Raw genomic sequence first — 17955 nt, forward strand, 5'->3', positions numbered from 1 at the left:
ATAGAAATAAAGTGACTTGGTCACCCGGCTAGCAGGTGCTTGGGATAGGTTCTGAACAGGATTTTGGTACACTGAGCTTGAGGAATATGCAGATGGAGATCTGATGCAGAAGTGGAGATGAAAATCTAGAATACGGTTAAAAAAATCAAGATCATATGAATTTGGGGATTGCTGGCATAGAGTTAAGAGATGAAGCTACGGGCATGAATGAGATTGCCATGGAAAGAGAATGTAGAGAGAAGATTGATAACAGAACCTTTGAGAAAATCTCTTCATTAAGGCGATGAACAGAGAATAAAGAGTAATGAAGAAGACATTGCAATAGCTTGAGAAATGAGAACAAAGATTATCCAGAAGGAAGGAATAGTATGTAGACAGGTCAGAAGGATCAGAAGGATCAGAGGAAGATATGTTAGTACTGGGAAGACCTAAATAGGATTGTTGGTTCAGAGGCCACATAGAAAAATGCGGGAAAGAGAAATAGTCATTGAGTATATAAGTAAGTAGAAGCATTTACTTAGGAAGGAACAGTGATCTTTTATGACCAGAGGGAAGAGAAGATGATGGAGTCCAGAAAGTGAGAGGATCTGAGAAGGATGCAAAAATAATAAATGAAAGTTTTTGTTCTCAAGAAGTTTGCCATCATTCGTAACATTTATGTAGATAAGTAAATACAAGATAGAGACAAAATAAATGCCAAATAAATAACTTGGAAGTTAGGGGACAGGTAACTACTGAGGGGATTGAAAGACTAATTGTAGGAAACAGCACTTGAGCTGAGACTTGAAAGGAGCAAAGGTTGTGAGGAAGGAGAGAAATCTGGTCATAGGGACAGCCTGTGCAAACATTTTGGAGAAAGGAGAGAGAATGTCATATACAGGGAACAATCAGTAGGGTAATTTGGCTAGAAAGGGGAGGAAATGTGTAACCAGCCTGGTAAGAGGGGCTGGAGCTAGACTGAAGGTTTAAATGCTCAACAAAGAAATAGGCTTTTTATTTCAGAAGCAAGGAGCCACTGAAGCTTCTTGAGGAGTGGACTGTGACCTTGGCTGCCTGCCAGCCAACTCCCTGGAGAGTGCTGAATGGATGTTATTATCATTATTGGAGGATAATGGGAGGAAAATGTCAAAGATGAGATACTGTCCTTGCTATACTCTAGCACAAACATTACTTTGCATTAAATGACTTAGACAAATTGGGAAAGTTCCTCAGTCCTTCATGTTCCTCTCACATTCTTTAATCTTTCCAGGCATTGCATGAACACTAAACTACCTGTCCTGCCATTCTCAACTGCTTCCAAATGCTATCAGTCTTTTATCCAACTCCCTTATCATTCAACACATTGCATTTATTCAGGGGGTGGGGGAGCTGCAATCAGCCTGAGAAGTTATAGGAAATTTTTTTACTTATTTATTTGTACTTATTTATTCCCTTGATATTTTCTCTATGTGTGTATATATATCGTATATACATATATGTAGATACACACTTGTATGTGTTCCCCCTTCCTCCCTCATAGATGAAAACTTCTCAAGAGAAAGGACTGTTTTCTTCTTTGTTTTGGTATCTTCAGCACTTAGCATAGTTTCTAGCATGTAATAGGCATTTAATAAATAATTACTATTTGATTGATTTCATGAAAATTCACTAATGTCCCTGTCAGGAAGCTCAGCCCTCAGGGCTTACTTCTGCTGGTAATAGATTTAGAGATAGGAGATATCTTAGAGATCATCTAGTTCAATTCAACTGGGAAAAACAAAGCAACTTTTCCTATGTCTCTTCATTGACAACATTGTTTACTATTAAAGAATAAACAAGATCAGGAATTCCAAGTATAACTTCCATAATAACTTAAGAAAAGTAAACCAAATAAAAATAACAGGTGTGGGAGGACATTTTGCTAAATAGACTAAGTTATGGGAGTTAGATCCTTCAGGATGAAAGAAAATAACTAATAATGAGATAAGTGAGCATCGATGAACCACTTCTTTAGATTTACATTGTTAGAACATTCTGCTAGATGAACGACCATAGCAAACGAGAACCTTGGGTCTGCTTGGAACAGGGATGAACTTGGCTATCAGAAGACATGAAAGATGGTGATTCTCTAGTCCCAATCTCTGAAGCACTGCAGAAGTAAAGAATAGGACATTGTGTTCAAAAGGACACTTATGAAATGGCCATAAAAAAACCTGACTTTTTCTTAGTAATTTCTATTCTCTTTATTAGATAATTGGAATGGAGGGTGAGGTTGCTAGAACAGCAGGACAAGCCTCCAAATGATAATGCAATTTTCCTCATTTTCCTGTTTTGCTCAGGATCAGCCCTATAATCAATCACAACACAACATATTGGAAAGGGAATATTTATGTTCATTTTCTTTTCAGTTAAATTGAGCCTAATCTTGCCAAACTTGTGCAGTTTCTTTCCATCCTTTTATCAAGGGAATTGTACTATGCATTAATTAAACACACATAAATATTTCTCCACTATAAATTCCAGCTAGCTATGTGTATATTTATATGCATATGCATTGTGTATGTATGTGTAAATGTGCTTGCTCAAGTGTGCACTCATGTATATGTCAATTATGTGTGTACATATGCACACGGGCATGCATGTTTATATATGTATAGCGATATGTATATACGCTTGTATATGTATTGGGTAGGTATATGTTTATGTGTATTCACGGGTATGTTTATATATCCACATGTATATGCATGTTTTACTGTATTATGTGTGTATAAGCATTGGGTACTTGTTTTATGTGTGTATATATGTATTGCATGTGTATGTGTATGTATGTATATGCACATACATGTATTGCATGTGGGCACATATATATATTGTGTGTGAGTATATATGTGTTGATATATGATGTTATTACATATAAGTAAAGACAACAAAAGGCAGCATGGGAAAGTGGATAAAATAGTGAACTTGGACTCATGATGATATAGGATGGAATCTCAGACTTTTATTTCATCATCTGGGAGTTCAGTTCCTTCATCTCTAAAATTAAGTGTTGGTATTTGAAAGTCTCTAAGATTCCTTTCATTGTTAAAAATCAGTGAATCTCCTTATCAGATCTTCTTAGAGAAGTTTTTTCAGGGACTTTTACAGTTGGACTGTACTTCGTATTAGACTTACGTATGTCAAATCTCCCCCAGTAGAATATAAAAAGAATATGTTGTAGTTGTTCTCACATTGTCCACCACTTAAAATAGTGACTTGCATGTAGGAAAAAACATATAAGCATTTGCTGAATTTGAATGTATGGATCTATACAACTTAATCCCAACAAAAGAATTAGGGAAGATAAGGCTGCTTAACTATTCTCTCCACTGGCATACCCCTCAGCTTTGAGTGTTGAACCATCTTCCCTCATTACTTACATTATTCTAGATGTTCCTAATCTTACCCCACCCCTTTTGGAAGAATTTTTTTCCTTAAAAGTTTTTTGAACATTTTTAATCTGCTTAATGCAATTTTTCTTACATCACTAGTAATTTGTCTCTTTCCTTGTACTACTGGACTGCAAGTTCCTTGAGATCATTTGGTACTCTTTGTATACCTCAACACTTAGCATAACTCCTTGCCCATAGTTTGAATTAAGAAATTTTCATTTCTTTTGTGTTATACCTGTGTAGCAGATGTGTAGCAGATGTGTAGCAGAATCAGAGTCAAAAGGATTGTAAATGCTTAGCTCATTGGGTAAGTCATTTAATCTCTCTGGGTCTCAAGTTTTCTCATTTGTAAAATAAAAGAGGCTGGTTCTCAATAACTACTAAGATCTCTTCCAGATCTATGGTAACTAAGATTTTTGTAGGGAGAATAGGGAATATGGTGTAGGGGAAATAGAACAAGAGAAAAATACTTGTCTGTGAAAAGTATAGTTTGAGCTCAAAGGAAGAGGAATAAATTGGATGTATTCTGGTAGTCCTTTCTTAATGTGCTGTCTCTCTCAATTAAACTTCAAGTTCAAAAATTAGAAGAAGTGTATTATTGAACATTTGAAAAATACTGGCTTAAAAATTCAGAGAAATTCTAAGGAACTCACCACTTACCGAGTTAGGTCTGACAGTGTTTGAAAGGGGTTATATGAAAGGCAAGTGACATTATAAACAAAAACATTAAAAAGCAAAGGACCAATTGCCCCCTAGTAGAAGGCAATGAGCAAAGACCCCATCATTTCACATGCTTTACATAACCTCACACATCCCTATATAAGTATATAACAAGGGAGGGATAGTTAAGTAAGTAGTAAGAAAAGAAGTTCCAAAGCCATTCCTTCTTAGGAATGGGATTAAAGAGAAAGAGTCTTTCACAAAGAACATCAAGACTGGACATTAAAAAAAAAAAAAGTTGGAGGTAAGGAGGGGTAAAAAGCATATTGCTCTTCAGAAACTCATGACTTCATAAAACTACATAAGAGTTATAGCACAGGGGTGTTGGATCCCTCCTTTGCTGGACTGGAGTGAGGTAGGGCAGGGGAGGGAGTAGTCCCTCTTCTCAACAAAGAGGACCAATCAGAAAGCCCTAGTCAATAAAAAAACAATCAGAAGTTCACCAGGTCCTTGAAAATGTCCTTAGCATCTATAAGTAAGTGGTCACTGTTTTAGCTAAAATGATCAGGTAATTTTTTTGGGAAAACATTGGTGATATGTTCTAGCTACAGAGATTTGGGGGGGGAGGGAATGAATGATGGGGAAAAGAATTATTTCATACATCATTATTGGCAATTAAAAACCCTCTGGTGCACTGCATTAAAAAAAAAAAAACTTGCAATCAAAGAAATCATATATTTGAAACATAAAATGTTTCAGTTTCCATAATTCTTTATTAAATATTTGACAAGTTGCATCATTTCATTACAACAACTTCATTGTGTCACATTGATCTTTTTTGCTGTCAGGAAAACAAACAATCTACATTTCCCTTCAATTCTCTTAAGAAAATAAATGGAAAAAATGGTTTTGTTCTTGAACAAAACTTTCCCTTATTGTGTATCAAATTCAACTGTACTTTAAAGCTATTCTGATTGTGAAAATGAGCATTCTTTATAAGTTGCTTTTTTTAAAAACAAACAAAAAAAATCAAGGTAGTTTAGTATTTACCACTGTATCAAATATTAGCCTCATATTAGGAGGTTTTTTTCTTTAACAGTAAAAAGTTATGAAATGGGATTTCATCTGGAATGTTTGAAATTCTTTTCACTTTAGCAGTCACTATTCATTCATGTTTAATCTGAATTTCTTGGTTCACAAAGGATAGCGAATCAGTATCATTGTCTTAAGGTTTACTCAGGCTTAGAGGTTAGAGTTTACAGGACTGGGCTTGGAAAGAAATGTAGAGACCAAACTCTCAACTCCCTTTTGAAACTAGATTACTCAAAGAAAATGTTAAAAAATGCTATATAAATATATACATATATATTTAGGCAGCATATGTACTATATATATGTATATAAATATTACATCCATAATAATAAAGGGGAGATGAAAATCTGATGAAGTTAACATGAAGGAAAATATGACATCCTAAGTGAAAATTATTCTGACTAAAAGACGCAAAATGGCTTATAAGAATAAAAATGTATGCTGATACAAGGCTATGGTTGGTGATGGTGGCTTAGTAACACTGATGTAAAGTAGAAAAGGCAGTACTACAGGTCTGCAGACAACGTAACACATGGTTAGATTCCAGTTGTTATTCTAAACCAAAGTTAAAAAAAATCCCCATGCATTTTAAACATGCATTACCTTGAAACATCTTTAGTAAGATGTCCAACTAGGTTTTCTTGCAAAATTTCATACAGAAATGTCTTTTTTCTCCCTATAAAATGTTATACAAGCTCATCTTGTAATTCTACAGCATTTTTCTCTTACATAGAAAACATTCAGGGGTGTGTGTGTGTGTGTACTTGTGTGTGTATATATACATGTAAGTTAAGGCTTATAAATTTTTTAAAAAGTGGTCCATAGTACATCACATTATTCTTCCTTTTTTAAAATCTAAACTACAAAGGAACTGAAAAAAGTTGTTTTTATTTCTTTTTGTTTAACACCTCAGGCCTGAAGTTGGCAGTTTTGACACAACTTCCATGTCAAGTTACAGATGAAAAACCTGTACATGACAGAGGTAGTGTACTTTGCCTGGGGGTGAAAGAGGGAGGGGTACTAGGTAGTTACTCTGTACTGCAGCATCCTCTACTGGCTTGTCAGAAAATGGAAGATAGCATCCCACACATGTCCCCATCAGGGTATGGGGTTAGGAAAGGGAAGAGAGCCTGAGAGTAGGAAAGGGAAAGAGTTATCTGAAAGGTAAGTGACGAACTTATAACTGGCTAATCTTACAAATCATTTTTTTTTTAATTTTAAACTTCAGTGGTAAGCTATATAAAATTTTTTTTTTGAAAAATGCTAATTTTAACTCAGATATTCTACTACTACAGGTCAAAACTTGGAGTTATTGTAGATGATTTATAACTTATATAATGACCTGACTCTCCAGCCTGGCATTTTGGATCTGGGAACACCAAAAAGCAGCAGTACAACTGAGAGAAACTACAATGAAGGATGTAAGATATGGACAATGGCTTGGACATTTTACTCAACTCTTGCTACAATCTACCATGATGTCCTAAAACATGAGGAATCACGTCTGCTTACATTAGTGATCATTTGACCACATATAGGAAAATTTCAGTTGCAAACTAATAATAAAGGTCCTTTAAAAAATAATTTAAATGAAGACTTCATTGCTCTGAAACTTGTAAGAGAGGAAGAGTGAAACTAGCTAGAAATAATAAACAAAGGCAAATAAATCAGAACACAATTTAAAGTGAAAAAAAAAAAAAGAAAATAAAAAGGCATTGAAATTGAATACAACTTGAAATGGAACAAAAATCTCATCTCTCTAATCAAAGAAACTTCATCACATTCTTAAACTGACACTCCAAAGTTGATTCAATGCAGAAGGAAATTCCAACCTCAATCAGGTCTACAGGAATCAGGAATGGGAATACCAAAAAGACTTTATGGGGCAATCAAGGTAACTTATACTAAAGAAGCTTAAACAATCAGTATATATTTGTAGTAAATTCCTTAACCTGAAATACTTTGCAGAAGATTGTTTCTTCGTGACCTATGTCTTTTGTAGAAAGTTCAAGAAACTTGAAATCAAATGTCTACTTCTCTGGTTTAGGGGAAAAGAGTAACTGTAAAGATCAGGACTGCTAAGCAAAGTTGCTGCTAAGGACAATCTGTGAATAGGAAACATAGCATTTCTTTACAGATAATGTCATGGAGACAGTGGACTTGGATGCACAGAATTTTGACTAAGGAATCTACTTTTCATGCAACCAATTCTCTTCAATGGTTTTTGATATTACATCCTGAAGATTACAAGAAGATTAAGAAAAACAGAATATGAGACTTATAGAGAACAATTAAAACATGGTAGCCTTTGGATTCAGAGAAACTGGTTTGATAAAAGTTATTCGACATTAATAAAAATAGGTTATTAGTAGAGCTAATTGAATTTTTCTTTTATCCAATTACTGTCTTCTAGAGATTTGTTATAGTACATATAAAATTTTCTTGGAATTCTTATTCTTAATTTACCTCTTAGAGACTCACAAATTATCTCATCATAATAAAATTGTTTTTCTTCTCCTAATATTTTGCCTATTTTGCATCTGGTGGTTATCTACCTTTTTAAAAAGCACTCATGGTTAAACAATAACAAAAGAAATCCAGGTTCTTGGAAAACGTTGATTATGCAGCACCGTTGTTGTGTAATAGTTTTCAAAAAGTAACCGATGCACAATTCAGCCTTTGGATTGAATCTTTAAAATAAAATTAATTTTAAAATAAGCCAGTTGCACAAAAGGGATTTTCACCAACTAAGTGAGATATTAGTAGACAGATCTACTATCAAAAAAAAAAAATCACATTTCTCACCAATTGGTTAAAAAAGTCACCAATCTGTGAATTACTCGGAATGTTGGTTTTCTTATTTTTGTCTTTTTAGACAAAGACCAATGTAGAAAAGGGAGTCGATGCTTTTCTCCTATAGGAATTTCTGGGAATTGTAGTGCTCTGACCAGCTAGATTGCTTTGTTTTCTCAAGCCTTGCAGAGATCAGAGAGAAGACATCCAAGTGTCATGGTGTTGCTGTGAAAAAAAGGCTCTATTATCTCTGTTTTGTCCTTAATAAATACAAAACCCATGATCCCATACATTTTTACTCCATTCTCTGCTAGTATGAGATTAACTGAAAGGGCAAGTCCTGGAGATAGTGGGGAAGGCAATGGAAAATAAGGGTTAGAAATTGCTTCACTAGTACAGAAGGGGCCACATTTAGTTCTGTGAGTATGGCAGAATTCTCTCAAGAACAAGAGGAATTGCTCAGCTCCAGGAGCAAAGAAGACTTAAAAAGCTGAAGGTAATCAAATGACCTATACAAATAAATACCCTCAAGTCTACTCTACTACTAGATTAACAATTTAAGTGGATCAAATACCAGTCTTCTCTTTTATCTTTAATCTATCACACAATAGATACAACTCAGGCATTATATAGTTTCTAAGCATGCAACATGTCATAGGTAACAAAACTTGGTTAGATAAAGTTTATATTAAATAAATTTTTGTGACTGTATAAAAAAATCACAAACAATTGGTGAGAAGAGGACTGCAGGCTCAGTTTTACATTTGGGTTTTTTTATACATCAGCAGCCGCCAAATTCACAATTGATAGACATGTGCAATGAGAAGGAGTCATCACATTAAAATGCTTATGATTAAAAAAAAAAAAACACACAACAACAACCAGATATGAATTCCATGGAGTACATAAAGTGCCTTCAGAATTGGTGCAGTCAGAACAAAAGTGGTTATTTAGCGACCATTAGCAAATGCATACAAATAGGAGACAAAACAGATCTGGTTTCCACAATTTCAAATGGAGAGCACTGCCGGGTTTCATTCAAAATGCCTCCACCACAGAGAACAGTAAAGAGGAAAGATCATAAAAGCATCACTGTACAGCAGGAAGGAGGCAGGGGGAAGCAGGTTTTCTTACAAGAAATGCTAGTCTCACCCTGACTCAAAGTGGATTCTATTACTTGGAATAGCTACCAAGGAGCAATGCTTGATTCCTTTTAAATCAACACAAAATTTTTCATGCTAGGTCATGATTCTTTCTTGTCTTGCAGCTATGATGCTAAATTTATACAAAAATGTAATCTCCAGTCAGTGTTTAGCCTCTCTGGGTATGGAAAGATATCATTATGCTCGATGACTTGTTTGAAATTTTCTAAATGTCTTTGGGGAGCATTTCTGCACAAATATTAGGTCTCTATTTTGAATACAGTGGGGCAGGGGGAAATGCAATACACTTAAAAAATTAAAATGTCACTGACATTAAGTCTGGTAGGAAATTCAGATACAAAAAAATGCTCATTTTTCCAAGTATATAATATCTTTAATTGTAATGAAATAAAATCTGAAAATAGGTCTAAATCATTTTTAAAAGTAAACATGAGTTGTAATACTATACCTGTAGAGTGATTAATTCCATTCATTGTCATTAGAAAGTATGTAAAATATTTATTAAGGGCTTTGCCTACAGAGGCCCAACATAAATAGGACAAGTTCTCCTGAAATGTAATTAGTGTACACATCAACCAGTTGATAATTTGTGGTGGAAAATGCAGAAATACTATCCTTGGGCTAGAGTTCCAACTTCTGCCCTTAGGCAACTGCATTGTCGAAGAGTTTGCTCCAGAAACCAACTTTGTGCAACTGTTCTGCCATTGTGGCTTATGTGTCCATTAGGCAAATGCAAAGGGGCAAGAACTTGCTTGAAGAACAATAACCAAAAAGTAGCAGCTGCCTAATCCACCCCTTCAAATCCTTGAGCATTTTCAACGGCCATGAGAAGTTTCTCTCTTAAATCTTCAAAAGTTTCATATGGAGGTAAGTCAAGGCGATTAAAGCTGAAAAGGCAATAACAAAAACATGAGTAAAATGGTAACCAATCATTCTGACCTGGAGATCCCTGCCTCGCACCTCTCATTCTTACTTTTATTAAGGACAAAACCACCTAGGAAAAGGCAGTGAACAGAGGGATGACTTCTTCTTCCCCATAAATCAGGCTGGAAGTTCCTTGAATGAAAGGGCTATTTTTGAATTTTCTTTGTTTCCTAGGCATTTGTGACTTTCCTTCTCTTTTTGTTCACTGCCACCTCACAACAGAGAAACCAACCTGCTCTTCAACTCTCCAACAAAATCAATTGTGTATAGACAGATTCCCCATTAGCAAATGTGTGACTTTAATTCATAGAGTTTAAGTTAAAGAAAGAAGAGGAAGTTTTAGAGCATAGAAATAAGCCAAAAAATTTGAGGAGGGGAGAGAGGGAAAAAGAGAGGAAGGGAGGGAGGGAAGGAGAGAGAGAATGAGAATATGACTATATCTCCCTTTTGGAAGCAACAGGAGACAACAACAAACAAGGAAAGCAGGTAAGTAAATTCTTAGGGACCATGGAAGGAATGAGATTCATTAGGAAGTCAGTCAGGCTTTAAAAACCCAGAGTTTCATATTAGTGGGAACCTTTGAATCCAAATTAAAGAACCTCATAACTCAACGGGCTCTTAAAAGCCATTCAATCTAACCATTGGTTCTCAAAATGTGGTGGGGATAACCTTTACAATCCGAAGACCCTTTTAAGGAGCCTGAAAGTTCAAAATTATTTTCATAACAATACTAAGCTATTTGCATTTCTAGTAAGGCAAAATGTTGATAACAATAACCCATATAAACAAAAGATATTTGGAAGGGATTCTCAATTTTTAAGAATATAATGGGATTATTAGTAAAAAGCTTGAGAACCATTTACTCACCTGTAAGTAAGCAAGGATCCCTGTTAATGACAATAATATTTCTATAGCATTTTAGGTTTCTAAAGCACTTAAAATATTTGATCTCATACCAGGAAGGTAGGTAGACCCCATTATTATTTCCATTTTATACGTAAGTAAACTGGCTGGGAGAGGTTGTCACTTGCCTAAATTTACACAGCTAGTAAATGTTCAAGGCAGAATTTGAATTTGGATCATCTTGATATCCTACATCCAATCCAGTGTACTATCTAGTCTGCCTTCTACAATAAGATTATCATGTCTTTCCTTAAAGACCTCAAGTCTTTCACTTGGATAAGTAAAATAAGTAAATGGATGTATCTAAGGTAATGGATGGATCTAATTGTTAGGAAGTATGTCGTCATCAAACTTGATTTTTTTTTTCTTTGTAATTTCAAATCAATGTCCTATGGAGTTAAGCAGAGGAAACCTAATTATCATCCATATGATAGCCTTCGAATGCTTGAACATAACTATCATATTCTTCCCAGTTCTTTCCTTCCCAGGAACTAACAACTAATTGTCATCAGATATAAACTCAAGCCCTCCATAATCCTATTTACCTTCCTCTGGATACTACAACTTTTTTTCCTAAAATGTATCATCAAGAACAGAACCCAATATACTAAATGTACTCAGATAAAGGCAGGGCAGAACAAAACTATCACCTTTCTAGTTTTGGACATCATGCCTTGGGCTAAGTTTATATTAGCATTTTTGTCTGTCATATCATACAGTTGACCTACATTGAGCATCAGTGCACTAATAAACCTTTTAGTTTAGACCCCAAGCCATCTATATATGCTTCTCATACCATCATGAAGATGACTTTTCAGCTGAACTATAATATAAAGTTACATTTTCCTCCCTTAAATTTCTTCCAATTAGATTTGGCCCAAATGTCTTGCCCATCATGATCTTTTTGATTTCTTATTCTGTTGTTCAGTATACTAGGAATTCCTTCTAATTTTTTGTCATTTGTAAATTTGGTAAATGTGGTGCCTATATCTTTGACCAGGTTACTAGTAAAATGATTAAATAATACAAGGTCAACTAGTGATTCCTGGAGCATGAACCCTATAGATTTTCAATTCTATTCTAAAAATGTTATCAGTGAAACTTTCTTCTCTACCATCTTTCCCTCTTCCTTTGCCCTCCTGGAATTCTCATGAAGCCATGAAAGCCCTCACCAGAAGTTTTTTGTAGCGGAAGGGATCACTCAATCTCATTATTCTAAAGATCAGAGAGATGAGGAAAGGCAAAGTCCCTACTCTAGTTAGGGAAAAAATGTGTTCCTGATGTTATGGACATATTTTCCCACAAAATATTGTTATAAATGATGATTAGGTATTATAATAACAGTGATAAAGGATGACTAGAATGTTGTGGCACAGTTCTCTTTTATTATCCTGACTCAGTTTCCCTAAATTGTTATGTTCAATCCTGCAACACCATCCCTCTCTCCTTATCATGATGATCTAGATAAGGAGAAAGACCTATCTTAGACATCATCAGAATGTTGGGTGCCTCTCCCCATTCTGTAATCCTAATAATCAAATGTCCCCATGTCTACCCTCACCCTGTCAGTATGGGATTATTAGTCCCGTGTTCCTGTTCTCAGCACCCTGACTTCACCCCTACCTTGGTCTACCCCGTGTTGGGGGCACGTGCATATAGGTCATTGAGAACTCACATTGTTAGCTGGATTCTTGGAGACGATAGTCTCATTCAGCCCTTGGACCAAACTATGGATCCATTTGGTCCCAGTAAATCTCTCCCTTTCAAATAAAATATTATAACTCTCTAATCTCTATCTTGCCTCAGTTTCTCCAGCATTACAAGATGACTTCTAAGTTCCTATGAAGTTTTAAATGCCTTGGCATTCAATGCAGTTTTACCCAGAAACAGTAACTGGTTTCCAATGAACTTTTGGATTAGTGCTTTCCAAATTAGTAGTTAAATAACTATTTTCTAAACTGGCTGAGGGACTATGTGAGGCACAGAAAGTATTTTTCTTGTTCTATAGGTTTTAACTTTCTCTGTCATATGCTTAAAAAAATTAATAGGGAAAGATAGAGGCAACTAGGTGACACATTAGAGAGAGCACTAGGCCTAGAGTCAAATTTCATCTTCCTAAATTCAAATCTGGCCTCAAACACTTATAAGCTGTGTGACCCTAGGCAAGTCATTTAACCCTGTTTGCCAAGAAATGGTAAACCATTCTGGTATCTTTGCCCAGAAAATCCCAAATGAGTCACAAAGAGTTGGGCATGACTGAAAAACAAGTGAACAAAAGATATAAAAACAAGGTCTGAGAAATATAGTAGAATATTCACTAGCTGATATTAGAGATAGTGACAATTGTTTTCTCCCTTAGGATCTGCCTATATTGACCATCTGTCTACATAAGTTTTTGGAAGCAATTATAAATTACATACAAATAATATTATAATATATCTGTAGAACCCTTCAATTATACTAATTCAATTATACCAACTTATCCTTGGAACAACCTTAATGCCAAAAGGAAACAAAAGGTTAGACATCTTACACAAATCTTAAAGTTTTTATAGCCTTTATAATTCAAACACCAACCAAAAAAAAATGTGAATAACAGTTAAAGGTGAGAGCCATTTCTTGGTATTTAGAATACCCAAAGTTAGGTAAACAGATGATGCTTTAATAGCTTCCTGAATGTCATTTGCTTAAGACATGAGAGGATTTAGTAAAACTTCTCTTATCCTGAAATGATAGTTATAGACAGTTTTATTGCATTGCAAATCATTCTTTCTAGAATGAATTCTTTTTAAAAAATTTTTTTATTAAAGCTTTTCATTTTCAAAATATATGCATGGATAATTCTTCAATATTAACCTTTATAAAACTTTGTGTTCCAATTTTCCCTCTTTCCCCTACCCCCTCCCCTAGACAGCAAGTAATCTGATGTCTACTAAACATGTAGCAATATATGTTAAATCTGACACATGCATACAATTATCTTGCTGCACAAGAAAAATCAAATCAAACTGGAAAAAAAGAGAAAAAAAATAAAATGCAAACAAACAACCACAAAAAAAGTGCAATTGCTATGTGTGAACCATATTAGTTCTCACAGTCCTCTCTCTGGGTATATAGATGGCTCTCTTCATCACAAGATCATTGGAATTGGACTGAATCATCTCATTGTTGGAAAGAGCCACATCCATCAGAATTGATCATTGTATGATCTTGTTATTGCTGTGTACAATGATCTCCTAGCTCTGCTCATTTCATTTAACATCAGTTCATGTAAGTCTCTCCACGTCTCTCTGAAATCGTTCTGCTGATCGTTTCTTACAGAACAAAAATATTCCACAGCACTCATATACCATAACTTATTCAACAATTCTCCAACTGATGGGCTTCCACTGAATTTCCAGTTTCTTGCCACAACAAAAAGAGCCACCACAAACATTTTTACACATGTGGGTCCCTTTTCTTCCTTTAAGATCTCTTTGGGATATAAGCCCAATAGAAACACTGCTGCATCTAGGCATTCCAAATTGCTCTCCAGAATGGTGAATCCATTTACAACTCCACCAACAATGTATCAGTGTCCCAGTTTTCCCACATCCCCTCCAACATTCGTCATTATCTTTTCCTGTCATCTTAGCCAATCTGAGAAGTATGTAGTAGTATCCCAGAGTTGTCTTAATTTGCATTTCTCTGAACAATAATGATTTAGAACACCTTTTCATATGACTAGAAATGGTTTCAATTTCTTCATCTGAAAATTGTCTCTACCCCCTGCTTACCCAGCTCTTCTCATCCTAACTGAGAAACAAACAATGAACACTGTAGTCTTCTAAAGCAAGGTTTGATTTCTTTTAAAAAATATTAGATCATCTTTATCTTCTCTTTTCAATTCACTTTTTCCAATTAAAAAATTCTTTTATTATATTTTATTTTGAAATCATTTTCATTTCTGTATGCAGCCCTTCTTACCTAGCAAATCATTCCTTATAACAAAGATTTAAGGAAAAAAAAAAACCTCAGCTGTATCTGATAGTATAGATAACATTACCTATCTAAAGTTTCCCACCAACAAATATTTCCTGCAGTTCCTGAATTTTCTGCCAATATACATAGGATTTACTCATGGATCATCTTTCAAAATTCTTATCAACATGCAGCAGTCATAAAGGTACTTTCTGGTCTAAGTACCCCTTTGAAAACACCTGCTTCCCCTTGTAGTCACATTGATTGTGGATTTGAAGCAAGGCAGAGGGGGACAAAAGGGAGTCAATGTATTATAGAGATTTTACTCTTTCTCTTGACACAGAATGGATATGGAAGTAGCTGATGATGGTCTTAAAGGGAAGGATTTAGAAGACCCAGGAAGTGCCCTTAAGATTTGTGCATGTTGAGAAGTGGCTTAGGAGACAGTCTAGGAGCTATTTCTGTGGTATTCTGCCAACAGACACAGGGAGTGTAGGGAGTGCACACTGTGTTTATGTTGGTATGAGATTAGGGAGTGGGCAGGACAGGTGTTTTCTGGAGAAGGAAATGGCAAACCACCCCAGTATCTTTGCCAAGAAAATCTATACGGGGTCACAAAGAGTCAGACATGACTGAATGATTGAATAACAAGGCCAGGTATGCAGAAGAGTGGCTACAGTGATTTTACCCTTGGGGTTAGTTGGAGAGTGAAACTCGGCTCAGGAGAACAAGAATTTGGAACTGAAGAGTCCAGGCAGTAGTTTTTTGTCCAGCAAAAGAAGTCAGAATAGTGACTGGGTAAGGAAATTAAGGCTGTGACCCAGTTACTAATAATGTTCCCCCTCACACCAAACTCACAAAGATTTTATTAATACAGCGTGAGCTATGATGAACAGCTGTAAGATCAGATTCTGTTTGGTATAGTGGATTTGAATTATGGGTTTCTGAGCTCCCTCCTGGGCTCTGTCTCTGCCAAAGATGGCCTGGAGGCAAAAGGTGGTGCAGGGTGACTTGGACACTGGCCATTATGATAATCCCTCTCTAGCACTCTTCTTTAGGGCCTTTGCCAAATTTCATGAAACCTGCTAACTTTTAACTGTGGAGCACCTAGGCCACCTGCATTTTTAGAGTTGACTCTTGATCTGATTTCTGTCAGTCTCAGTTGCCATCCATCCCTTAATAGAAGGTCAAGCACTAGAAGATTCAGGTGCATTTATTGAAGCAAAAAAATAATTATAATTTAGTTTTGAAATGAAAAATTTTCATCCTATCTTTACTTTCTCTGCCATATAGGTTAAATGTGTGTGTGTGTATATGAGTATGAGTGTGTGTGTGTGTGTGTGTGTGTGTACATGTGTGTACTACTATAATTAATGATTCTTTTAGTTACTCTTTTGTCCTACTAGTACTAGTCATGAGACAGATAGAGAGTGTAGTGGATGGAGTGCCAGGCCTGCAGTAGGAACATTGGAGGTCAAATCCAGCCTCAGATTTAGCTGCATGATCATGGGCAAGTCACTTAACCTGTTTGTTTTAATCCACTGGAGAAGGAAATGGCAAACCATTTTAATGTTTGTGCCAAGAAAACTCCAGATGAGTTCATGAAGAGTTGGACAAGATTGAAAATGATCGAACAATTAAATACACATACACACACACAAATGCAGCTTCTTTAAAAATTATTCACTATCTTTTGATTTCTTTTCCTCATTTTCAGATAAATCTAGTTCATGACCAGCTCTTAATGGGATCAACATAAGGGGACCTGTTGAATGCTTCTGATTTTTTTTTTCCTTTTCACCACTGACTTTTTCTTAAAAAAACTTTCAGATAACCAAATATTTCTAATCCAATTCTATTCCTTGCACAAGACATGGATTGTACTTCTTAGACACTAATGCCTCCTGGTTATTGTTTCCAAAGTATAGACTCAGTCCTCAGTTCTGTCCACTTCAAGAATGTCTTTAATAACTAACTGGATAAAGACACAGATGGTATGTTTCAAACATGCAAGGGATAAAAGTTGGATGGAGGAGACACTATGATAAATGACAGAATCAAAATTCAAAGTAATTTCAACAGGGTGAGTCTAACAATAAAGCTGTTCTCTAAAATTTTGGGGGAATGAGAGCATCTCAAGATCAACAGAGTTTTGTGGACAACAGAAACTCTTTGCAAATCAAACATTAATTTTCACCATTCTCTGTTTCTTTTCTCTTTATATCCATGCAATATCGGAGCTTCTTCTACAGAGACTATAGTTACTATTACTGTAGCTTTGACATCTAAATGAAATATTTAAGATTTTGACAGTTTGGGCTAGAAAGTTTTTGGGAAAACTGAGAAGAGAGAATAAATGGAGAATATTTATAAGAAACTATACAGATAAAAAAAAGGAAGGAGAAATAGGAAAATTTTCTTGGGAGAACTTACCTTTATGAAGAAGTGTCTGGAGAGACACTATTAAGAGTGATGGCATAATAACTAGTATTTATATATTGTCAACTATATGCCAGGCTCTGTGCTAAGAGCTTTAACAAATATTATCTCATTTGATCCTTAAAACAAATCTAGGAGATAGCTGCTATTATTATCCCTGTTTGACCATTGAGGAAACCGGGGCAAACAGGGAGAAGTAACTTGCCCAAAGTCACACAGCTAATGAGACTCAGGTCTTCTTAACTCCAGGACTAGAGCTCTAGCAACTATGACATCTAGTTGCCTTGAGGAAAGCTGTTTTCCTATCATGGCTGGAGAAAAGTAGACAGATAGGAAAAATATCAAGAGGCTTCCTCTGCTCATGGAACTGTTTTAACCTATATTTGGTGAAGAGGATGAAGAGAATTCTCCAGAAGAGACTTTGTTTGGTATCTTGAGTGAAATGATGTGCGAAATTAATAACAAGGCGAAGTCATCTATAGTTTACAGAATGTCTCTGATCTTTCTTAAAGGTAAAATATGACAAATATTTATGTTTATTGTTTGATTATATTGTTAATAAATCACATAGGAGATTAGGAGTTTTTGGTATGTAGACAGATATGAATAAT

General features: G+C 35.4%; 1 protein-coding gene across 9 annotated transcripts in view; it reads right to left on the reverse strand.

The window, feature by feature from the left end:
• Positions 1–4823: 4823 nt before the first annotated feature.
• The window catches only part of NEDD4L (NEDD4 like E3 ubiquitin protein ligase), a 455315-nt gene continuing 442183 nt past the window's right edge, over positions 4824–17955 (reverse strand). For all 9 annotated transcript variants that reach the window (XM_012541477.3, XM_012541476.3, XM_031945922.1 and 6 more), the window contains one exon: positions 4824–10005. In XM_012541477.3, the coding sequence (XP_012396931.1) occupies positions 9903–10005 (103 nt within the window). In that variant the 3' untranslated portion in view covers positions 4824–9902. The remainder of the gene's footprint in view (positions 10006–17955) is intronic.

This window comes from Sarcophilus harrisii, chromosome 1, assembly GCF_902635505.1.
Source record: "Sarcophilus harrisii chromosome 1, mSarHar1.11, whole genome shotgun sequence".
NCBI classification, from domain to species: Eukaryota; Metazoa; Chordata; class Mammalia; order Dasyuromorphia; family Dasyuridae; genus Sarcophilus; species Sarcophilus harrisii.